At 35.4% G+C, this 17,246-nt stretch overlaps 1 protein-coding gene across 3 annotated transcripts in view; it reads left to right on the top strand.

Moving 5' to 3' along the window:
- SLC24A2 (solute carrier family 24 member 2) overlaps window positions 1-17,246 on the top strand; it is a 180,080-nt gene that overhangs the window by 82,980 nt on the left and 79,854 nt on the right. For 2 of the 3 annotated variants that reach the window (XM_082783252.1, XM_082783250.1), the window contains exons 5-7: window positions 6,188-6,238; window positions 12,357-12,452; window positions 14,596-14,684. In XM_082783252.1, coding sequence (XP_082639378.1) covers window positions 6,188-6,238; window positions 12,357-12,452; window positions 14,596-14,684 — 236 coding nt within the window. The remainder of the gene's footprint in view (window positions 1-6,187; window positions 6,239-12,356; window positions 12,453-14,595; window positions 14,685-17,246) is intronic. The other variant, XM_082783251.1, reaches the window with a different exon arrangement.

Below are 17,246 nucleotides of genomic sequence, written 5' to 3'. Positions count from 1 at the left end.
GTCTACGGGGCTGGTTCTCACTCCTCTTTCTCCCAACTGCTGCTGTGCAACATTTTTTTTCCCTTTCTTCAATCTGCTCTCTCAGAGGCTCAATCAACATCACTTCTTGGCTTGGCTCTGGCCAGCAGCAGGGCCCTTTGGAGCTGGCGGAAGGTGGCTCTGACCTGACATGGGGCAGCTGCTGGGCTCTGCTTACAGAGGCCACTTATGTAGCCCCCCATCTACCAAACCCTTGCCATATAAACCCAAAACCCTTCCCCTTGCCCAGCATTTATTGCTGAGTGTGACCTCATGTGGTATAGAATATCTCTTTTGTTGGTTTAGGACATCTACCCTGGTAATGTCCTCTCCCCACTTCTTGCCATGCTGTATGGGCTGCTCCAGGGAAAGTTAATTCCATGCCAGCCACACCCACTACTATTGTCTATTGTAGGAGGCTATTTAGAAGATCCATCCAGAACATACATAATTAGAAAAACATTATGATAAATGCAAAATACTTGATAAAAAACCATAGTACAGTCAGAAAAAAAGACACCCTTAAAATCACTTCTAAACACAGAATTAGCAAAAATTATCTTCATTCTTATCTTGGAGGATAAAAAAGTAAACAAAGCATATTTATCCCCAAAGCTGTAGGCTTTCTATTAAGCTGTTAATTTCTTCATTCAAAGTTTCTATTCACCGTGGAACAGTATAATCAAAGAGGAATAATTAACTACACTGCTATTAGGAACTTTCATTCTGACTTCTTCCATACCCTTTCTCCCCCAGTGTCGACCTCTGTTCTTGCTATTGTCCCACAAAATATGTAGGAATATATTTTGATTTAAGTAGCACTAATGTAAACCTACAGCCTTCAGTGGAAAACTCTATTGTCATAAACCCAGCCTTCATAGACAATAAGCAATAGACAGACAGCCTGTTTTAGATCCAGCTAGCCAATGAGCTTATTGCAGCATTTCTCTGTCAAGTGTCACAGCTCTTTTCCATCTGACAGCTTGTCAGATGCTGATACTCAGCAAGAATGAGTAGGTCAACTTATAAAACTGAGTGGATAAAGTTTGTGTTAGCCCAACTCTGTGGTTTAAACCTGCTGGGGACATGGGAGTAGTGTCCCCAGCTGTGCTGGGGAGTGATGTCCATGTATTTCCAACAGTGGCAGCAGGATCTGCTGGAGAACGTCTACTGAGGTGTCATAGCTACCCCACCACAAGCCTATGATCCATGAAGCCCATCAGTGAATAGCATTCAGATCCTGCATTTCTGTAGCACACAGGGAGCATTAATCACTAGTTGTGGGTTCCCTGTAGTTTCTCTCACTGGGACGCTGTTTCCTTGGTTTTCTCTTGTGTCCATTCTGACCCACTCCAAAAGAGAAGAGAATCCTCATCAGGTTTAAGTCTTCATTAAGGAGATCATCAAAGCTTTGCTGTTTATGTTGTTGTTGTTTGTTTATGTCTTAACAGACGTAAACTATGTATCCTACTGAAATTTTGTGTATTTTCCTCGCTTAAAATAAAAAGAAGTGGCCTCCTCAAACTAGTGACATATTGATTTCATACACTTTTTGCCTTTTCCATGTGCCCACTTGTATGCAGTAGACCACTGAAGAGTGAGAGTGCATGACCATACTAAAATCTTTGTTACTTCTTCTGAAGAACTGTCAAGAAGCAGCAGACCTTCAGAATCATATGTGCAAACTCTTCCACAAAATTCCCTTTTTTTGCCAATATAACTCTAATAGGTTTCATGCTTACAAAGTTTTTAGTAATTATTTGACTGGTGTGAAGTTGCAGTTCTTGACTACAAGCTCATTCTCAATTTCTTTACCAGTTTTGAGCCTTTACTTTCTTGTTTCACTTCTCCCTCCTATCTTATGTATTCAGTCTTTTGATAGCTTGAATTTATGGGCTTGGGTTTGAAAATTCAGGAAAAAGCTATGCTCTCCATTTGTTCATTCCAGAATGCTTAACAATTCCTTCCAAGCCAAGCTGCCACTGATGCTGACTAAGTATTATGCTTTGATGCCTTCATGACTTTGGAAGTCACACAAAATGGAGCTACACTAAAAATTCTGGTGTTACCTTCAGTGATCTCTCCTTATCACTTCTGTTTTGAATGAAAGATATGTTAACTCAGAAGATTTTTAATTACTGTGAAGAAGTGTGAGATGCATTTTCATGCAAATATGTATTTTTATGCCAAATGGAAATCTTGTGCATGTCTAAGATACCCACAATGTATTACTTGTTTTTGAGAGCCTGAAAACCACAGTTTTCATGGGTACACACTTCTAGGTGGTTACTTTAAAGCAGGTATTTGTCTTATGAGTACTGTGAGAATCTCTTGGCCAGAGATTCCTAACATTATGAGGGACACCTGCAGTCAGTATCTGAGATGTTGGTAGCAAGAGATCGAAGAGCTCCAGAAATAATGGCTGCGCTTTCCTTCCATGAGAGACTATGGCAGAAATTAGCATTTTACCACAGAGAGTACCTATGAACATTGAAAATAAAGTGAGTAATTAGGTATATTGTTTGAAATTGTAATCAATGTGGCACTGTTGAGTAACAATATTCTTTCTGTTTACTTTGATAGTCTGTGGCAACTACATATGTAATAGAGAACAGTAGGTAATAAGGCAAATTTGTCGTAATTCTTCAGGAATGTCAGACAGGATTAACAGGAACCCTCTGTTCTCTTCTGGTGTAAAAAATATGCAGAAGGCAACAAATTAATTCATTGTCTCTGTCACTGTTGAGGATCAGCTGTTAAGCTGCATCATAGCATCCTTTTTGTTTCTGTGACCAGTGGGGATGCTGGTACTGGCTGGCAGCCAGTCTGTCTGCTGTGACCTGTGTGGGAACCACATACCATGTTGACAAAACTGGACTTATCAAATTTTAATAATGTTGGATATATATTTTTTTATCTTTTCAAACACTCTCTATCACAATATTTCAGATTTCCAAGGCCATTTAAAATCAGTTTATTTTAAAAGCTGACAAATTTTTCAAATCCATTTTTTTTTAAATAACTTCAATTGAGTTTGAGTTTACTTACAGTCATATTGAACAGAATCCTATTATAACATAAAATTTTATAACAGAAACCAGTACATTAGAGGCAGACTGTATAGAGGCAGATGTCAGGTATTGCTGAACAGCACTGACCCAAGTCATATTGAAATCTACAAAGTAATTCATGCGAATACGTGCAGCTGACAGTTTCCAGCATCATAGCTGTGCATTGCAGCCAGTGGCCTGTTGACTCTATAAAATGTTCTTCTCTGCGTATAAGACTACAAAAGCTTTGTGTAGCATAATCTCATTGGCAAGATTTTTTTTTTTTCTTTTTTTCTTTTTCTTTTTTTTCCTGGAAATAATTTTGCTAACTGCAAGAATTAACCTAGTTTAATCCTTGGTGTGTTGAATATTACCTGGAGCATAACTATTGTCAGCATCATGCACTGTCATACACATCTGTTTGTTTCTTTTCTCTTTTTCCGCAATATCAGCCTCCTTTTTTTCTCTCTTGTTTGCCTTGTATCTCTCACTTCAGATTGGAAGCAAGCAGGCCTAAAACAGATGGCCAGTATGTCAAGTGCCCTGCCTTTTTGCTGCTACTTTTATTTCTTCTGGAGATGGAGCATAATTCACCATTCCTGTTGGCTTCCTCTGAAACTTCTTCTGTTTCAGCCATTGTATTGGAGACCTCATGCCTCCAGTTGATTTTGTTCGTTTTTCTTTTTGTTGCCATGGTATATCCTTCTTCTCAACTTCGTCCATCTTCACTTGTGCTCCTGCACTCTTTTTTCTCCATGAGTTTAAACAGTACCTCTCAGGCAGTGTCGTCTCCTTTGTGTTCTCCCATTTCTGTGATTACTGTTGGGTTCCTTTTCGCATCTGTCTTCCACTACCATCCTCCTCCTCCAGTGGACACTTTACCCCAGGTTCTAGCAAATCTGACCATAGAAATGTCAAGACAATGATCAATGAGAATAAATTTAAACAAAGTTGCTGGCCCCTTAGTTGGTGGACATGGTACCTGAATTAAAAAGCACATGTGGTCCCAAATGGTTCAATATGCAAATTGAAGTTATAGGGAGCTCTCCCAGGATAAGGAATTCAAGTTTTTAGGGCTAAACCAAGGTTGTTGGACAGCTTCCTTTGTGTAAAAGTAGCTACAAAGATTATGTTACAACAGTAAGATTTTTATTTTATTTTATTTTATTTTATTTTATTTTATTTTATTTTATTTTATTTTATTTTATTTTATTTTATTTTATTTTATTTTATTTTATTTTATTTTATTTTTTTTACAAAACAGTATATTCATTATATATCATTGTAACAATATGTAACATCATTGTAACATCACGTAACAATAGGTAAATTTCTCCCTTTAAATGACATCTTTCTTTGCTTTAACAGAGACCTAGAGTAATGTCATATGCTAATGGGTTTACTTATGTGCAAATAAGAGACTTGTACAAGCAGGAGTATGCCAATATTTGTAATTGGTTTTGTTAAAACAAGTCCCTGAAAGAATCTTTACAATCAATCACAGTTCATTTATAAAGTTAACACTGGTAATAGCATGTATTTCTTAGTTACACACTTTTTTTTCTCTGCATTGTAGAAATGTTCATTTGGCAGATTTAGGTATCATCAAATAGATTAAAAACTAAGGACTTTTAAAGCATATGTTTTATGTGATATCACTATTTTACAGTTAAGAACTAATGGCCAAACCTTCACTAAAATTCACTTGTGTGGAAAAACATTGAAAGATCATGAGGTGCAGCAGCTAAAAGCAAAATAATTGACCAGCATTTGTATAGTTAATTGCTTAAACAGATTCATAAACATGAAGAGAGAATATTTCCAAAGAAAACACCACTATCAAACTGTTAAGGATCCATTTTGTATGATTATGCTCTGTCAAAGGTTGGATGATCAGAAACTCAATTGTAACATTTTACATAAAAAATAACAAACCATCCACAGATTCCTCAACAAGTTGTTTACAGATTGTTCCATGTTCTTATTTTTTCTCTGTCCTGTTATATAGAATGCTGAGACCAATATTAATATATTGTATTTTACATATGCAAACATATACGAATATATGCTTTTAAAAAAGAAAGAAAGAAAGAAAGAAAGAAAGAAAGAAAGAAAGAAAGAAAGAAAGAAAGAAAGAAAGAAAGAAAGAAAGAAAGAAAGAAAGAAAGAAAGAAAGAAAGAGAGAAAGAGAGAAAGAGAGAAAGAGAGAAAGAGAGAAAGAGAGAAAGAAAGGAAGGAAGGAAGGAAGGAAGGAAGGAAGGAAGGAAGGAAGGAAGGAAGGAAGGAAGGAAGGAAGGAAGGAAGGAAGGAAGGAAGGAAGGAAGGAAGGAAGGAAGGAAGGAAGGAAGGAAGGAAGGAAGGAAGAAAGAATATACTTTCACTCAAAAATGAGGTGTAAAGCAGCAACTGGAGAAAAAAAAAATATTTTGTATAAATCTGTATCACACGGAAAAATAAGCATAGTCCTAAAGACCCACAGACCTCTGCATTCCATTCTTTTCTCTGATCTGATAGACTATAATCATATTGAGATCTATTTAATGTTAATGAATTTAGGTCTCATAGCCCCCAGTAAAGTGAGTAAATGTATCTTTTCTGGTTTCACAAATAATGAGAGTGGTTAAATTGAGTAACACTCTACAGCATGTCAGCGTCTGCACTGGTATCAGAACAATGTATGTGAGACAGCGTAATGCACAATTTCTGAGATTATGTTTTAAATTTATTATGTTTTGGATGTGTAACTATTTGATTGTATGTCCTGAGACATGTTAAAAAAGCTCATTTTCCAAAGCTCCTGCTGCTCAAATCCTGTCAAGGTTTGTTATGTTATTCCCAAATAAGGAGACACCAAATTGGTAATCACCTTGAAAAGGCTGAATAGTAGATTTTGATGCTTCTCCTAAATCTCAGTCTAGCAAGTTACTCATATAAAGCAAGTGACTTGTGAAATTTCTGGTGGGGGGGAAAGGCACTTCCATTTCTGTACTCCATGTTTCACTGTCCTGCAAAATTTTTTTGCATCGCTGTTGAAGTTTATGAAGCACATGCAAAAACGTGTACATTTCTTGAATGTCTTCTGGTTCCTTATCTTTGTGTCTTTTACTGTGATGTTGTAGAGCTTGGATCATATGGAAACCTAAAATATTATGACACAATGACTGAAGAAGGTAAGAAATATTTTAGAATCATTCGTATCAGCATTTTTCGAAGCCTTACTTTAAGTGTCTTTTCTGTTTTTTGTCTGTTTGTTTGTTTGTTTTTTCCTGTTTTCAATTTGTCCATTACGGAATGACTCCTTTTTGCATGACTTCATTGGCAGTGTGATCAGTTATGGCTCTTTTTTCAGGTTTTTATTTTCAACATTTCAGCTTTGCTACTTTCAGATAAGGAAATACAACAGAATGTTTTTATTAAAGAAGAATATACATGCAAAACCAAACTCATAATTTATACAGCACAATATAATGTAGATTGTGAATCCTTATTTTATGCCATGTTTTACAATGCATTTAGGAAGGTAATTTGTGGATGTTAAAATCACTCAGCTTGAGAACAATTATTAAGTAACTTCAGTTTGCTGTATTATTCAAAAGTAAGGAATGAATTTCAAAAACTAGGCATGACTGTTCATGGAGTATTAATTGTAAGCTTAATTGCAATTAATATTCAATTTAAAATCCTGGTTCTAACAGTACAAGAAGGAAGTGATTAGGGCCTGAATCAGGGCTCAGTATCTCAAGGAATTTTTCTGCTGATTCAAGAACATTGATGTTTACTGTATTAATTCAGGAGCCCAGTTACTTAATTTCCACCACATTTATGTCCAACTGCAGCCAGCACTTCTGTAATTCGGAAGTTTCCCAGGCCTGAGACCTGAATATCTATAAGATCGAGGCTCATTGTCCAGCTGTCTGACTACAGTGCTAGACAGAAGTTTTCATGAGTGCTCAGTTTAGTACTCACTGGTGTGCTTGACTATGGAGATAAGCTTGAGGTCTGTGGTTTAACTGCCCATTCCTACTTACTTTTAATTCTCTCTATATATTAATATATATATAATATAATATATATAAATATATATATATTAATTCTAAATATAAGATGAATAGCTTATGTTCTCTGTATTTATGAATATAGACATGCTCTAGATCATTGTTTAGATTGATCTTGTTGTTAAAAAGGTTTTAATAAAACCTTTATTATATGCCTTCTGGCCATTTCTCCTGGAAAATCAACCAACCAAAAAAAAATAAAAATTAAAAAAAAAAAAAAAAACATAACTTCTGACTCTTTCTCATTTTTTATTTGAGCTGCTTATAATCACATATGCTTACTGTCCTGGGGCCAGCTTCCACCTTTGTGCCTGATATTGGAAGATGATGGTTTCTTCTGGAGAAAGCATGACCACCAGCTTGTAGGGCAGCCTGGAAGCACCACCAGATTCATCGTCTGACTCACAGAAGTGGTACTAATATAAGAGAAGATGCTTGAGATGAGATTTTACCAGGCAAACCTTGGTGTATGTGTTGTTTAAACACACTTCTGAAGCACCTGAAATGAGTCATTAACCAAGCTGATTCAGATAACGCTACCAGAGCTAAAGCTTTTGCAGCACATATCATCTCAGTGTTTTTTACATTCAAGTAGCAAATGTCATTTCTCATTCTAGCCTCAGAGCTGGATATGTTAAGGTCCTTATACTTTATTCCAAAGTGTGAAACCTACCATTTCAAAAACAATTGCTGCATAAGCAGTCTTCAGGTTTTTATAAATACTGTAATGGTAGTTAAAAATAGATATTCATGGGAAAATATCCATGCAAGAATGCTATGTACATTATATGCCTATATTATCACTGCGCCTATACTGACGTAATGCTATTAATATTCAATGTCACCTCAGAAAACACTCCTCATGAATAAATAATCAAAGACCATACTGTAGCAGTAGCTAAAATATAGTAGTAAAAATTTCCCAGTAACAAAAAGAAAGAAGGAAACTCTTTGTCTTTAGGAGTATTAACACTGACAAGTCTGCAATACAGTTTAGCTTCTCGATACAATTGTCATAATCATTTTCAAATGCATTTCATAAAGCAATAATGAATAGTGTATCCCAGAAGCTATATTTAGATCAGTGTGCTATATTTTCAACTCTCTATTTGGATATTCAAAAATATAATCCTCATCACTCCACATTACACTTATTCACATATTTTCATTATCCCTTTCTCTCCTTTTTTCTTTTTTTTCTTTTTTTTGGCTGAGCTTTTTGTACATCTTCTACAGTAAGTTAACCAGTTAGCCACAGTAATGTGTAAATCCAGTTGCAAATTCCAGATTTTTGTTTCTAATGCTGTACATCCTTATCCTTGGGCTCCCACCCATACCCTGAATGGAGGTAGCCAGCAGATCTTTCATTCTTTTGATGGAGAAGCATGGGCACATATATTTTTGTTGCTGCATCAGCATAAGCAGAGACAAAATGTGACAGTTAGCTGACAATACCAGATACAGCCTAAAGGCCACTGGGGGCCTTTGTGCTCCAGGTCTTAGGAACTGATCTGTTTTGTTTGCTCTATTTGGTCAGAAGCTGACTTTCAATTAATTGCTGAATAATCAGCAAACAAATGATTTTCATCCTCACAAATTGTTTTAGATTAATTACCAATTAATCAGGTCCAACTCACAGAGACAATATACCCTACCAGATGGGAAAAGAACCTCACATTAATCCTGTGTCAAGTAGCCTCCACCAACAGCCTACAACATGACAAAACTGCACATATTTTCATGTAGCACTTCTGTAGCATTTTACAGTTTAAGTAGAAAGTGCACGAAGCAAATTTCTAAAATTGATCAGTTGCAACCTCCCAGCTTTGTTCCACAGCTGGTCACCAAATGGACTGGTAGGAACAGTTCAGACTGCTCAACAACCACAGATTTGGTATATTATGAAAGCTCAGCTATAGCGCTGATGGCACATATGTGTAGTAATTTACATTTGATCAGAGACTAAGAAGAAGACAAATGATAGTCTTACATTTTTTAAACCAGTAGATTTCTGAAGATAAATTACTTTTCTGTAAAATCAGAGGTGAAACTGTAGCCCATAATTTAGATTGTAGTCAAATGATTGCATTTTTAACATGTCCATGATCAGGAAGGCAATCTTGGCCAGCTGATGCTAGCTGGATATACTCATGCAGATCAAGGTGTATGTTTATTATACACTACTGATTTGTTTGCATACATTCATATATAAGAAATTTAACTTTAAGCTACCTTCTTTCCTAATCACCCAGCCTTGATCTCATGTTCCTTCTGGGTCGTGCTTTTTAAAGGTAAAAGAATTGCAATGTCTGTCCAAGTTCAGCAAATCTAGATTAATTAAGAATTTTCTATAGCTATTATCCTATTTTTATTATCCTATTTTTATCCATGAAGTCAAACACTGTCATTGATCTACACTCTTATGGCACCTGTTGTAAAAATTATGCTTAGGTAGTAAAACCCATAGCATGTAGGACTGTTAAAGAGGAAACAAAAGCTTCTAGCTTCTCCAAGAATTAAGAATAGCATAAAATTCCTATGGGTTCATTTAGCCACTAAAAGATAAGGAAAAAAGCACAAGAGAGCATGTATGCCTAAGATGAAATTTTTGAGGCTTTCTGTAAATTTGAATAACTTAAAAATATCTTGTTTCTTGGTTCTTGGTGGGTCTGAAGAAGTTCTGATTTGGTTTGTTTGGACCTAGTAGACAAAAAGGGCAAGGATTAGGAAGGAGGAACCACAGCTCTGCTTTCTTTTACATCTCAGTGCCTTCAGGCAGTCTAGTATTACTTCTTTCCTGCAATGGCACTTTTGATAGTTGATTTTATGTCCTTTAATCATTTCCTCACACTGTTTTATTACTTACACTGCATGAATTGAACAGCAGGTAATGATGTAAAAAAATATAAGCTGAAGCTTGCATATACTGAGAAATAAAGATAAGCAAAAAAACACTTTCCATTTCAAATGATGAGGTTAATTTCCATGACAGTGACATATAACTGTGGAACAGCCTCCTGAAAGAACTGGTGGATGTGTGACTTACAAATGTCAATATATGAAATTCTTCCTAAAGAAGAGAGACACTTGACAATGTGAAGAAAAAAATAAAAAGGACAACTTCAATTAATTTGATCTAAAACAGTATGAATAGCTGTGGAGATCTTTTCAGTTCGAGTTTCTCTCTCAGAGAAAAAAAAAAAAAAAAAAGAAACAATAAAATCTAAACTATTTCTAAGCAATCCTAGACAAAAAAAATGTAGTATCCTCATCAAAGTCTGCATCACTTTAATATACTGTTTAAAATTTGGGTCTTAAATTAAAATAATCCTGGCATAGATGAAAACATAGATGTTTCCACATATGTTTCTCAGAAAAAAATCTCAGTTCCATAGTTTTCATTGCTCACAAAAAATACATTTGGGTATTTGGGTATCACAGACCAAATTTTCAGATATATGAAGATGAGTTGGAGTCTGACACTTCAAGAAATCCTGTTGCAAACTGACATATGTGTTGTATGAAAATTATGCAGGCACCTCTCAGAATCTATGCATGCATCTGGAGAAGCACTTCTTAAATGGCCCTTGTGTTTCAACTGAAGTTAAGAGCTGGCTTGACTTAGCATTTCAGATTAAAATATTTAGAAATATACTTTTCCTTTTATTTATATCATTTTTTTTTCTTTGTGTCATCTCATATCCCAATAAACTTCATTTCTCTTTCTCTCTTTTTTTTTTTCTTTAACTCTTTATTTCTTATTCCCCATCTAATTAAAATCTCTGCCATTGACCCTGCACACTGAAATAATGAAGTGGCTTACTATTTAGCATTGTGTTCTATTCTTCAGTACTCTTCTGCAGGCAGTTTTACTTTAGGTACCATGTACTAAGATAACTTTTGCAATATGTTGTGAATGACTAATTTATTTATTTATTTGTTTGCTTGTTTAGTTATTTATTTATTTTTGAGCATGATGTGCTTGTGAAAAGATAGGGGCTACTGCAAGGACAATACTGTTTATTAAATCTTTGTGGCATTTTTATTACTCTCCAAGTGATTTGCTGTTGACACAGTAGTTCTACTTCCACGTGAATAGTAGCTGCAAGTCCCTGTGCACTGTGCATACATTTCTGCACATATGAAAACATTGGTACAAGAATTTGAAACATTTTCTTGTGATGGTATTGTTTCTGATAAGCTTCCATTTGCTAGAAGGGAAGAGAGGATTTCTTTCTTGACCAAATATTTTTTCTTGCATGTCTTTAATTTTAATCTAGAAGCAGTGAGTCTACCCAGCTACCTGAGTTAATTCATGACTTCTCTGTACTTCCCATTGTTAATCAATCATGTGATTCTGTTGAAATATCTTTTGGCCTTAAGCCTGCACTCTTTGTGCACCAGAGCATATACAGTGTCTTTCTACAACACATAGACAGTCATAAACCACCCAAAGAGGCCTTACATAGAAAGTTCAACCAAAGTAGAAAAAGGGAAGAATTAATTTCACTTAATATTTGCCAGCTTTGGCATTGCCTAATTTGGATGTGGTGTTTGGACTCAGTGGGCAACAAAGAGTGACCTGGGACTTCTCTTAGGGGGTAATGAGTTGTCCTGGAGACAGTCTAGATGATGAATTTCATGCTTAACCTGATAGGAGACAAAAACCACCTGGAAGGGTGAGAAGAAAATTTTCCTTTGAGAAGCTGGAATGGAAATAATTCATTATGAAGACTTTTTCCTCTCCATCTGAAGTACCTGTTGAAATTACAGTGACATGAATGAGTACAAATTGACAAAGCTAACAAAGGTCACCATGATGCAATATTTTGGTTCATCTGAAATTCTGTGACACTGTAATACTGACTGAGATCTGAAACTGTATTTGTTGTTAATATCTTTATTCATCTGTATTAATCTTCTGTTTAGTCTCAGATCATACAGAAGTACTTTTGTAACAGGAACTTTACTGACTGCCTCTTCAAAAGAAAAATATTTTTTTGTTTTTCATTTCTTATTTCTTGCAGAGTTCTCAGAACAGGAAAAAAATAAAAAATAAAAAAATCTTATTTCCACTGGAAGGAAAAAAGTTTTAATAAGATAGTGTTTCATAACATGTTTGCTGTTTGGGGAGGAATGGGAATGGATTACTGGCACTGATTTATGGAGCTGTGGCAAAAAACTTTGCCTCTCAAAATGTATGCATTTGAATAATGATAATCCTTCCTTTTAGGAAAATTCAAGGAAAGGGCCTCAATTCTGCATAAGATTGCCAAAAAGAAGTGCCAGGTGGAAGACAGTGAAAGACAGAATGGAGCTGCTAATCACGGTGAGTGCAGCCGTGCAGATTTATCACTTACTCCTGAGGGCTTTTTTCACTGTTAAATTTTACTTGAAAATCCTTAGAAGTGAATTTCTCCTTCTACTTCATTTTCATTGTCTTACTAAACATATTCTGATTCCCCTCAGAAAAGAGTATGACACCCAAGGACAGGATAGGAGTTAAGTGCAAGATGAGAAGGTCTGATAAGACATCTAGAAAGCCTCCCAGAATTACTGCAGAGATAAATACAATGCTGATTTTGGACAAGTGCTGAACTGGCATAAATAAAGAGGCAAAATGTATTTGCAGTTTGCCTGTGAAATTTAATAAATATACTGACTTTTGAAAGGTTGATGCAAGGGCATAATGTGCTGTAGTATTTAATATACCTGTAATATACCTGTTCAACCCATGGATCTAAACAGACCGCTGACATGCAGGATTATGCTCTGTACTTTCTCTCTGGCCATGTTACTGAAATTCTTATATAAGCAGAGAACAACAGCATTGAGTTAGTTCAGCCCTCATGCGATGTTAAACAAAATCCAGTTTGTTCAGAAGTTCTGCAAGATAAATGCCATCCCCGCAATCCAAAGGAACTGCTTGAGGTAGCCACGGCTGATTTTTAACATTACCAACTTATTACCTGATGGTGCTTTGCCCAATCCTTTACGTACTGAATGCATGCATTCATGCCATGCATGCATATTTTACCTATCTTAAAGAAGTAGCATTCAACACTTCACAGCTCATGGAACCCTATAAGTTTTCTACTGAGTAAGTGAAAAGCTTCTGAAATTTTATACAAATGACTTCTATATTATAGATAGATGAGATCTTGGATTATTCAGAAATCAAGAACCACTGGTCTAGGATCATATAAATTCTACGTAGTATTACCCTTGTCACAAAAAGAAAGAGATTTCATATTTAAGATTTGATTTGTGAGTCTACTGTTTGCTGAAATACATTTAAGCCCATCTATGTTAGCTGTACAAAATTAGTTTATTATGGCTTGCCATTAAGGATAAGTATTTGTCTTTTACTTCAAAAGTTTCTATTCCAAAAAGAAAAGTCCATATTATGACTTCTTTTCTCTACTTTACCTTGGCATATTCTCCGCATTAGAAAACAAGATCCAAATGTGTCTGATAAAAGCTGAATCATTTTCTCAGTTGATACTTTTTCTGACCTTGTGCTATGTTTAGATAAAATTTACTTCCAGAATCAAGCAATTGAATGGGACATTCTGTTAATAAACTATAATGCTGGGTATGGGGTTAAGGGACAATGCACATGCACTGAAATAATTACAAATAGTCTGGCACTCTGCTGTGGCTGTGATCTCAGATTTTTAATTTAGAAGAATCTCAGGACAGCAGTAATGTAACTTGACAGCTGTATTTACTTATGTGCATAAGAGCATACCATAAGGAACACTGAACTTGAGTCAGACATTTCTTATTGCTATTCCTCTGAACTTCAAATTGTCCCAGGGATTCTTGGCCATTGACATTTTTATCTAGTACATGCCAAAAGAGATGATTGCTGTTTAGAGAATTCCAAGATAAAAAAAGTAAGAATAAATTTGAATAAATTCAGTGCCATAAACTGAAGGCTCAGTTTTATCCCTTCAATCGCTGTAAGACTTTTGCTCAAGGGCAATGGGATTCTGTTTATTCTTTTCCAATGTTTTTGCAGAAGAAAGAACTTTATTATAATTCAGATGTAACTTTATGAATTGCAGAGTTTAGTGAGGTATAAAAGTTATCTCTTACTGAATATATCCCTTCATCTGCATTCATTAATGTCTGGGTAGAACACTATACACCACGTTTTACCTGAAGTGTTATGTTCATTAAGTTTAGCATAAACAAAGAGCATGAAGTATTGCCAGGGATGTAATTTTTTTAGAACATAACTGCCAGTAGAATAATTTCTTCAATCACCAGCTCACCACTCATAAGAATTTTATTCAAAATGTGTGCGGGAGAAATGGAAGCCAGAATTTTAGTCTCTCTCTAAGGCAGGTGTTCGTCCACCATCAGATTTTGATTATTTACACAGACTAAATGCACCAGTTTCACCAATAGATTGTTAATATTCTGCTCTGTTGTTTTCTTGTTCTTATTTATGGATAATGACACAGAAAAAAGTGCAAAAGTAGAAGTTGCAGTAACACCACCAAGTGATTCAGGACCAGTGCAGAATGGAATTGCCCATAATGTTGAAGAAGAGGTTAGTGTCTCTTTCATTTTTAAATTGGCAAATATTTTGCGTGCTTGATTGTACTTTTCACTGGAAGTATGTGTCTTAATTGCAAGAAGTTGCTAATAGGACCCCTCTACAATATATTTAATATTTGTTTACTACTGGACCCAATATATGAGAATAAGGTTTGCCATATATGTGTATAAGGAGGTCTATTTGCACATATATCCCCTGTGACCCTTGCACTTCATTGTAACATAAGATATATTCCAGTAGTCTGAAATGTATTCTTTTAGGAAATACATTTTTGCTTATCAGATAAAATGTTCACAGCCCTGAATAAGGCTAATGAAAATTGCTTGTCTGATTAAAATCACACTGCACAGAGCCTGTTCTCTTGAGAAGGTAGCCTGTCATGTTGAGCTTCATGGTATAGTTGCAAAAAGGGGCTCCAAAACAGGAGCTGTACACAAACTTTTCCACTCTCCATTCTCTTATCTTGAGACATTACAAATTAAATTCAACAAATAGACCGTACTAGTATTTCTCTGACTCTCTTGCATACAGTTAAAATCTATGGAAGAAGAAATTATACTCTTAAATTGACTTATTTTAGCATATATATTTTGTAGATAATAACCAGGTAACTGCATAACCTTTGTAGCTACTGAAATAGCTATACAAATTAACTAAATTATTTCATAAATAAGCTGTAATTTTCAAGTATAACTGATTGCAAAACTAGGTCCTCCCTGGCCCCTTTTTAATGACTGTTAATATTTTTTAAATGTTATTAATCCAACCTACATGCCAAGCAGGCAAACAAGTGGAAAATGATGGTGAGCTGATTTAGCTAAACTTTGGCACTGCTTTTTTAGACTGGGGCAGCAAAACCCACTTAAAGAAAAAAAGTCTTGTTAAAAATAGTCCTTGACATGGGAGCTTGTATAATGCTTTTGTTTGTACAGTTGTATTAAGGCTATGCTGACACAAGAAAGTTGCTGCAAGAGATGGCTGAAAAGAGGCTTATACCATAACATGAGCTTCCTCTTACTAAAAATGGGATGAACTGTCTTGCGTTTGCATACAGCAAAATCATGCAAAAAAAGGCAACGCTTGTGTTTTGTTTTGAATTGCCCCTGGCTTAGTATTCAATATTTCTGTTGTTTTCACTTGCTTTTCATTTAAAATTGCTAGTCCACATCAGAGATAATCTTGCCTTGTTCATGACTTGAACAAAATCATTTTAGGTAAAATTCTTTCCTTTAAAGGTTATGCAAGCCATAGGAAAAAAAAAAAAAAAATCAAACTGGTGTACAAGTAGCAGTGTTTATTTACTTCTGTTGGCTCTTTCCTAAACACTATCATCCCTCACAAGGAGTAGAATTTGACAGGATCATGTATATACATGGAATACGTTTTCCAATTTTGTGCCTCTGTCTGCAAGACTGAGAAAGAACATTGTGATGCATAGTAGAATGAGTCTTTGTAAAAAATGCTTTACAAAGGTAGAGGTGGAGTAGTGACGTGGATTATGGCCAGCTGGGGTTAGTACACCAGATAAAGGGAAAAAGCTTTAATTCCTCACTATTCACAGTTAATTTTTGTCCCTGGGAATAGAAATGGAGAATAAAGATCCATCGAAAGAGATGGTTAGTTTCCAATATTCCACATAATCAAATAATTATAATGAGTCTGACAGAAGAGGAGAGCATAGTAGGCATTAAATTATATTTTCTGTAAAGAAAATAAGCTGTCCAGACTGACAAGCCACTTACAGGATCCTTGTTAGACCAACAAAACCTTATCCTTAAATAAATGAGATGAGTAAAATCTACCAAGTTAAAAATCTCAACACTCCAAATACCTTTCACTTTAATACTCATCATTTTAAGGTAAGGAAAATTCTTTTGCTTCAGCAAAATAATTAACAAAATCCAAAGCAGTGTAGCTTTATGACTTCTGTTCTCAAAGTTCAATAAAGGATAGCATAGCCTGGAGTAACCTGCTAGCATGTACCTAAATCAGTCTGTGGGATGTACAATAACTCTAATAGACTCTAATAGCACTCAGTAGCTTAAGAAGGAAACTAGTCTTGCTCTGCCACATTTTTTTCACTGAGATTGTTCAGTGAAAACAAAGAAGAAAGAATAATCTTAAGCAATCATATTTCACAGCAATGTCCATACGCTATCATTTTGCATTGTAATGCAATGGTTTCTGAGCTTGTTCAGAAATCTGCAAGGTCGAGCAGCCTCATCATTCAAGACAGTATTTTCAATCTCAAACACCTGCAGGATAAGAAAGGAAAATTATTGTAGGAGTACATTACACATTAATGTCTTCCTCCTGTTTCTCCCATCTCCATTTAGACACCTTAAACTTTCAGTCAGGGAAGGTTTGGAACTTTTATGTTAATTTAAGAAAGTATTAGGACATTCTGAAAATGTGCTCTGCTGTATTGGAAGAGGGATACATTGTTTATCATTGTCAAAATGACAAGATGGAGCAAGAAGGAAGGCTTGCAACTGATGGAGGAGTGATTCTGCAGTTTTAGGTCCATCAATCTGAAAGAAAGGATTTTAGGCG

This window comes from Aythya marila, assembly GCF_965140915.1.
Source record: "Aythya marila genome assembly, chromosome: Z".
NCBI lineage: Eukaryota > Metazoa > Chordata > Aves > Anseriformes > Anatidae > Aythya > Aythya marila.
This window is presented reverse-complemented; position numbering and strand designations above follow the sequence as displayed.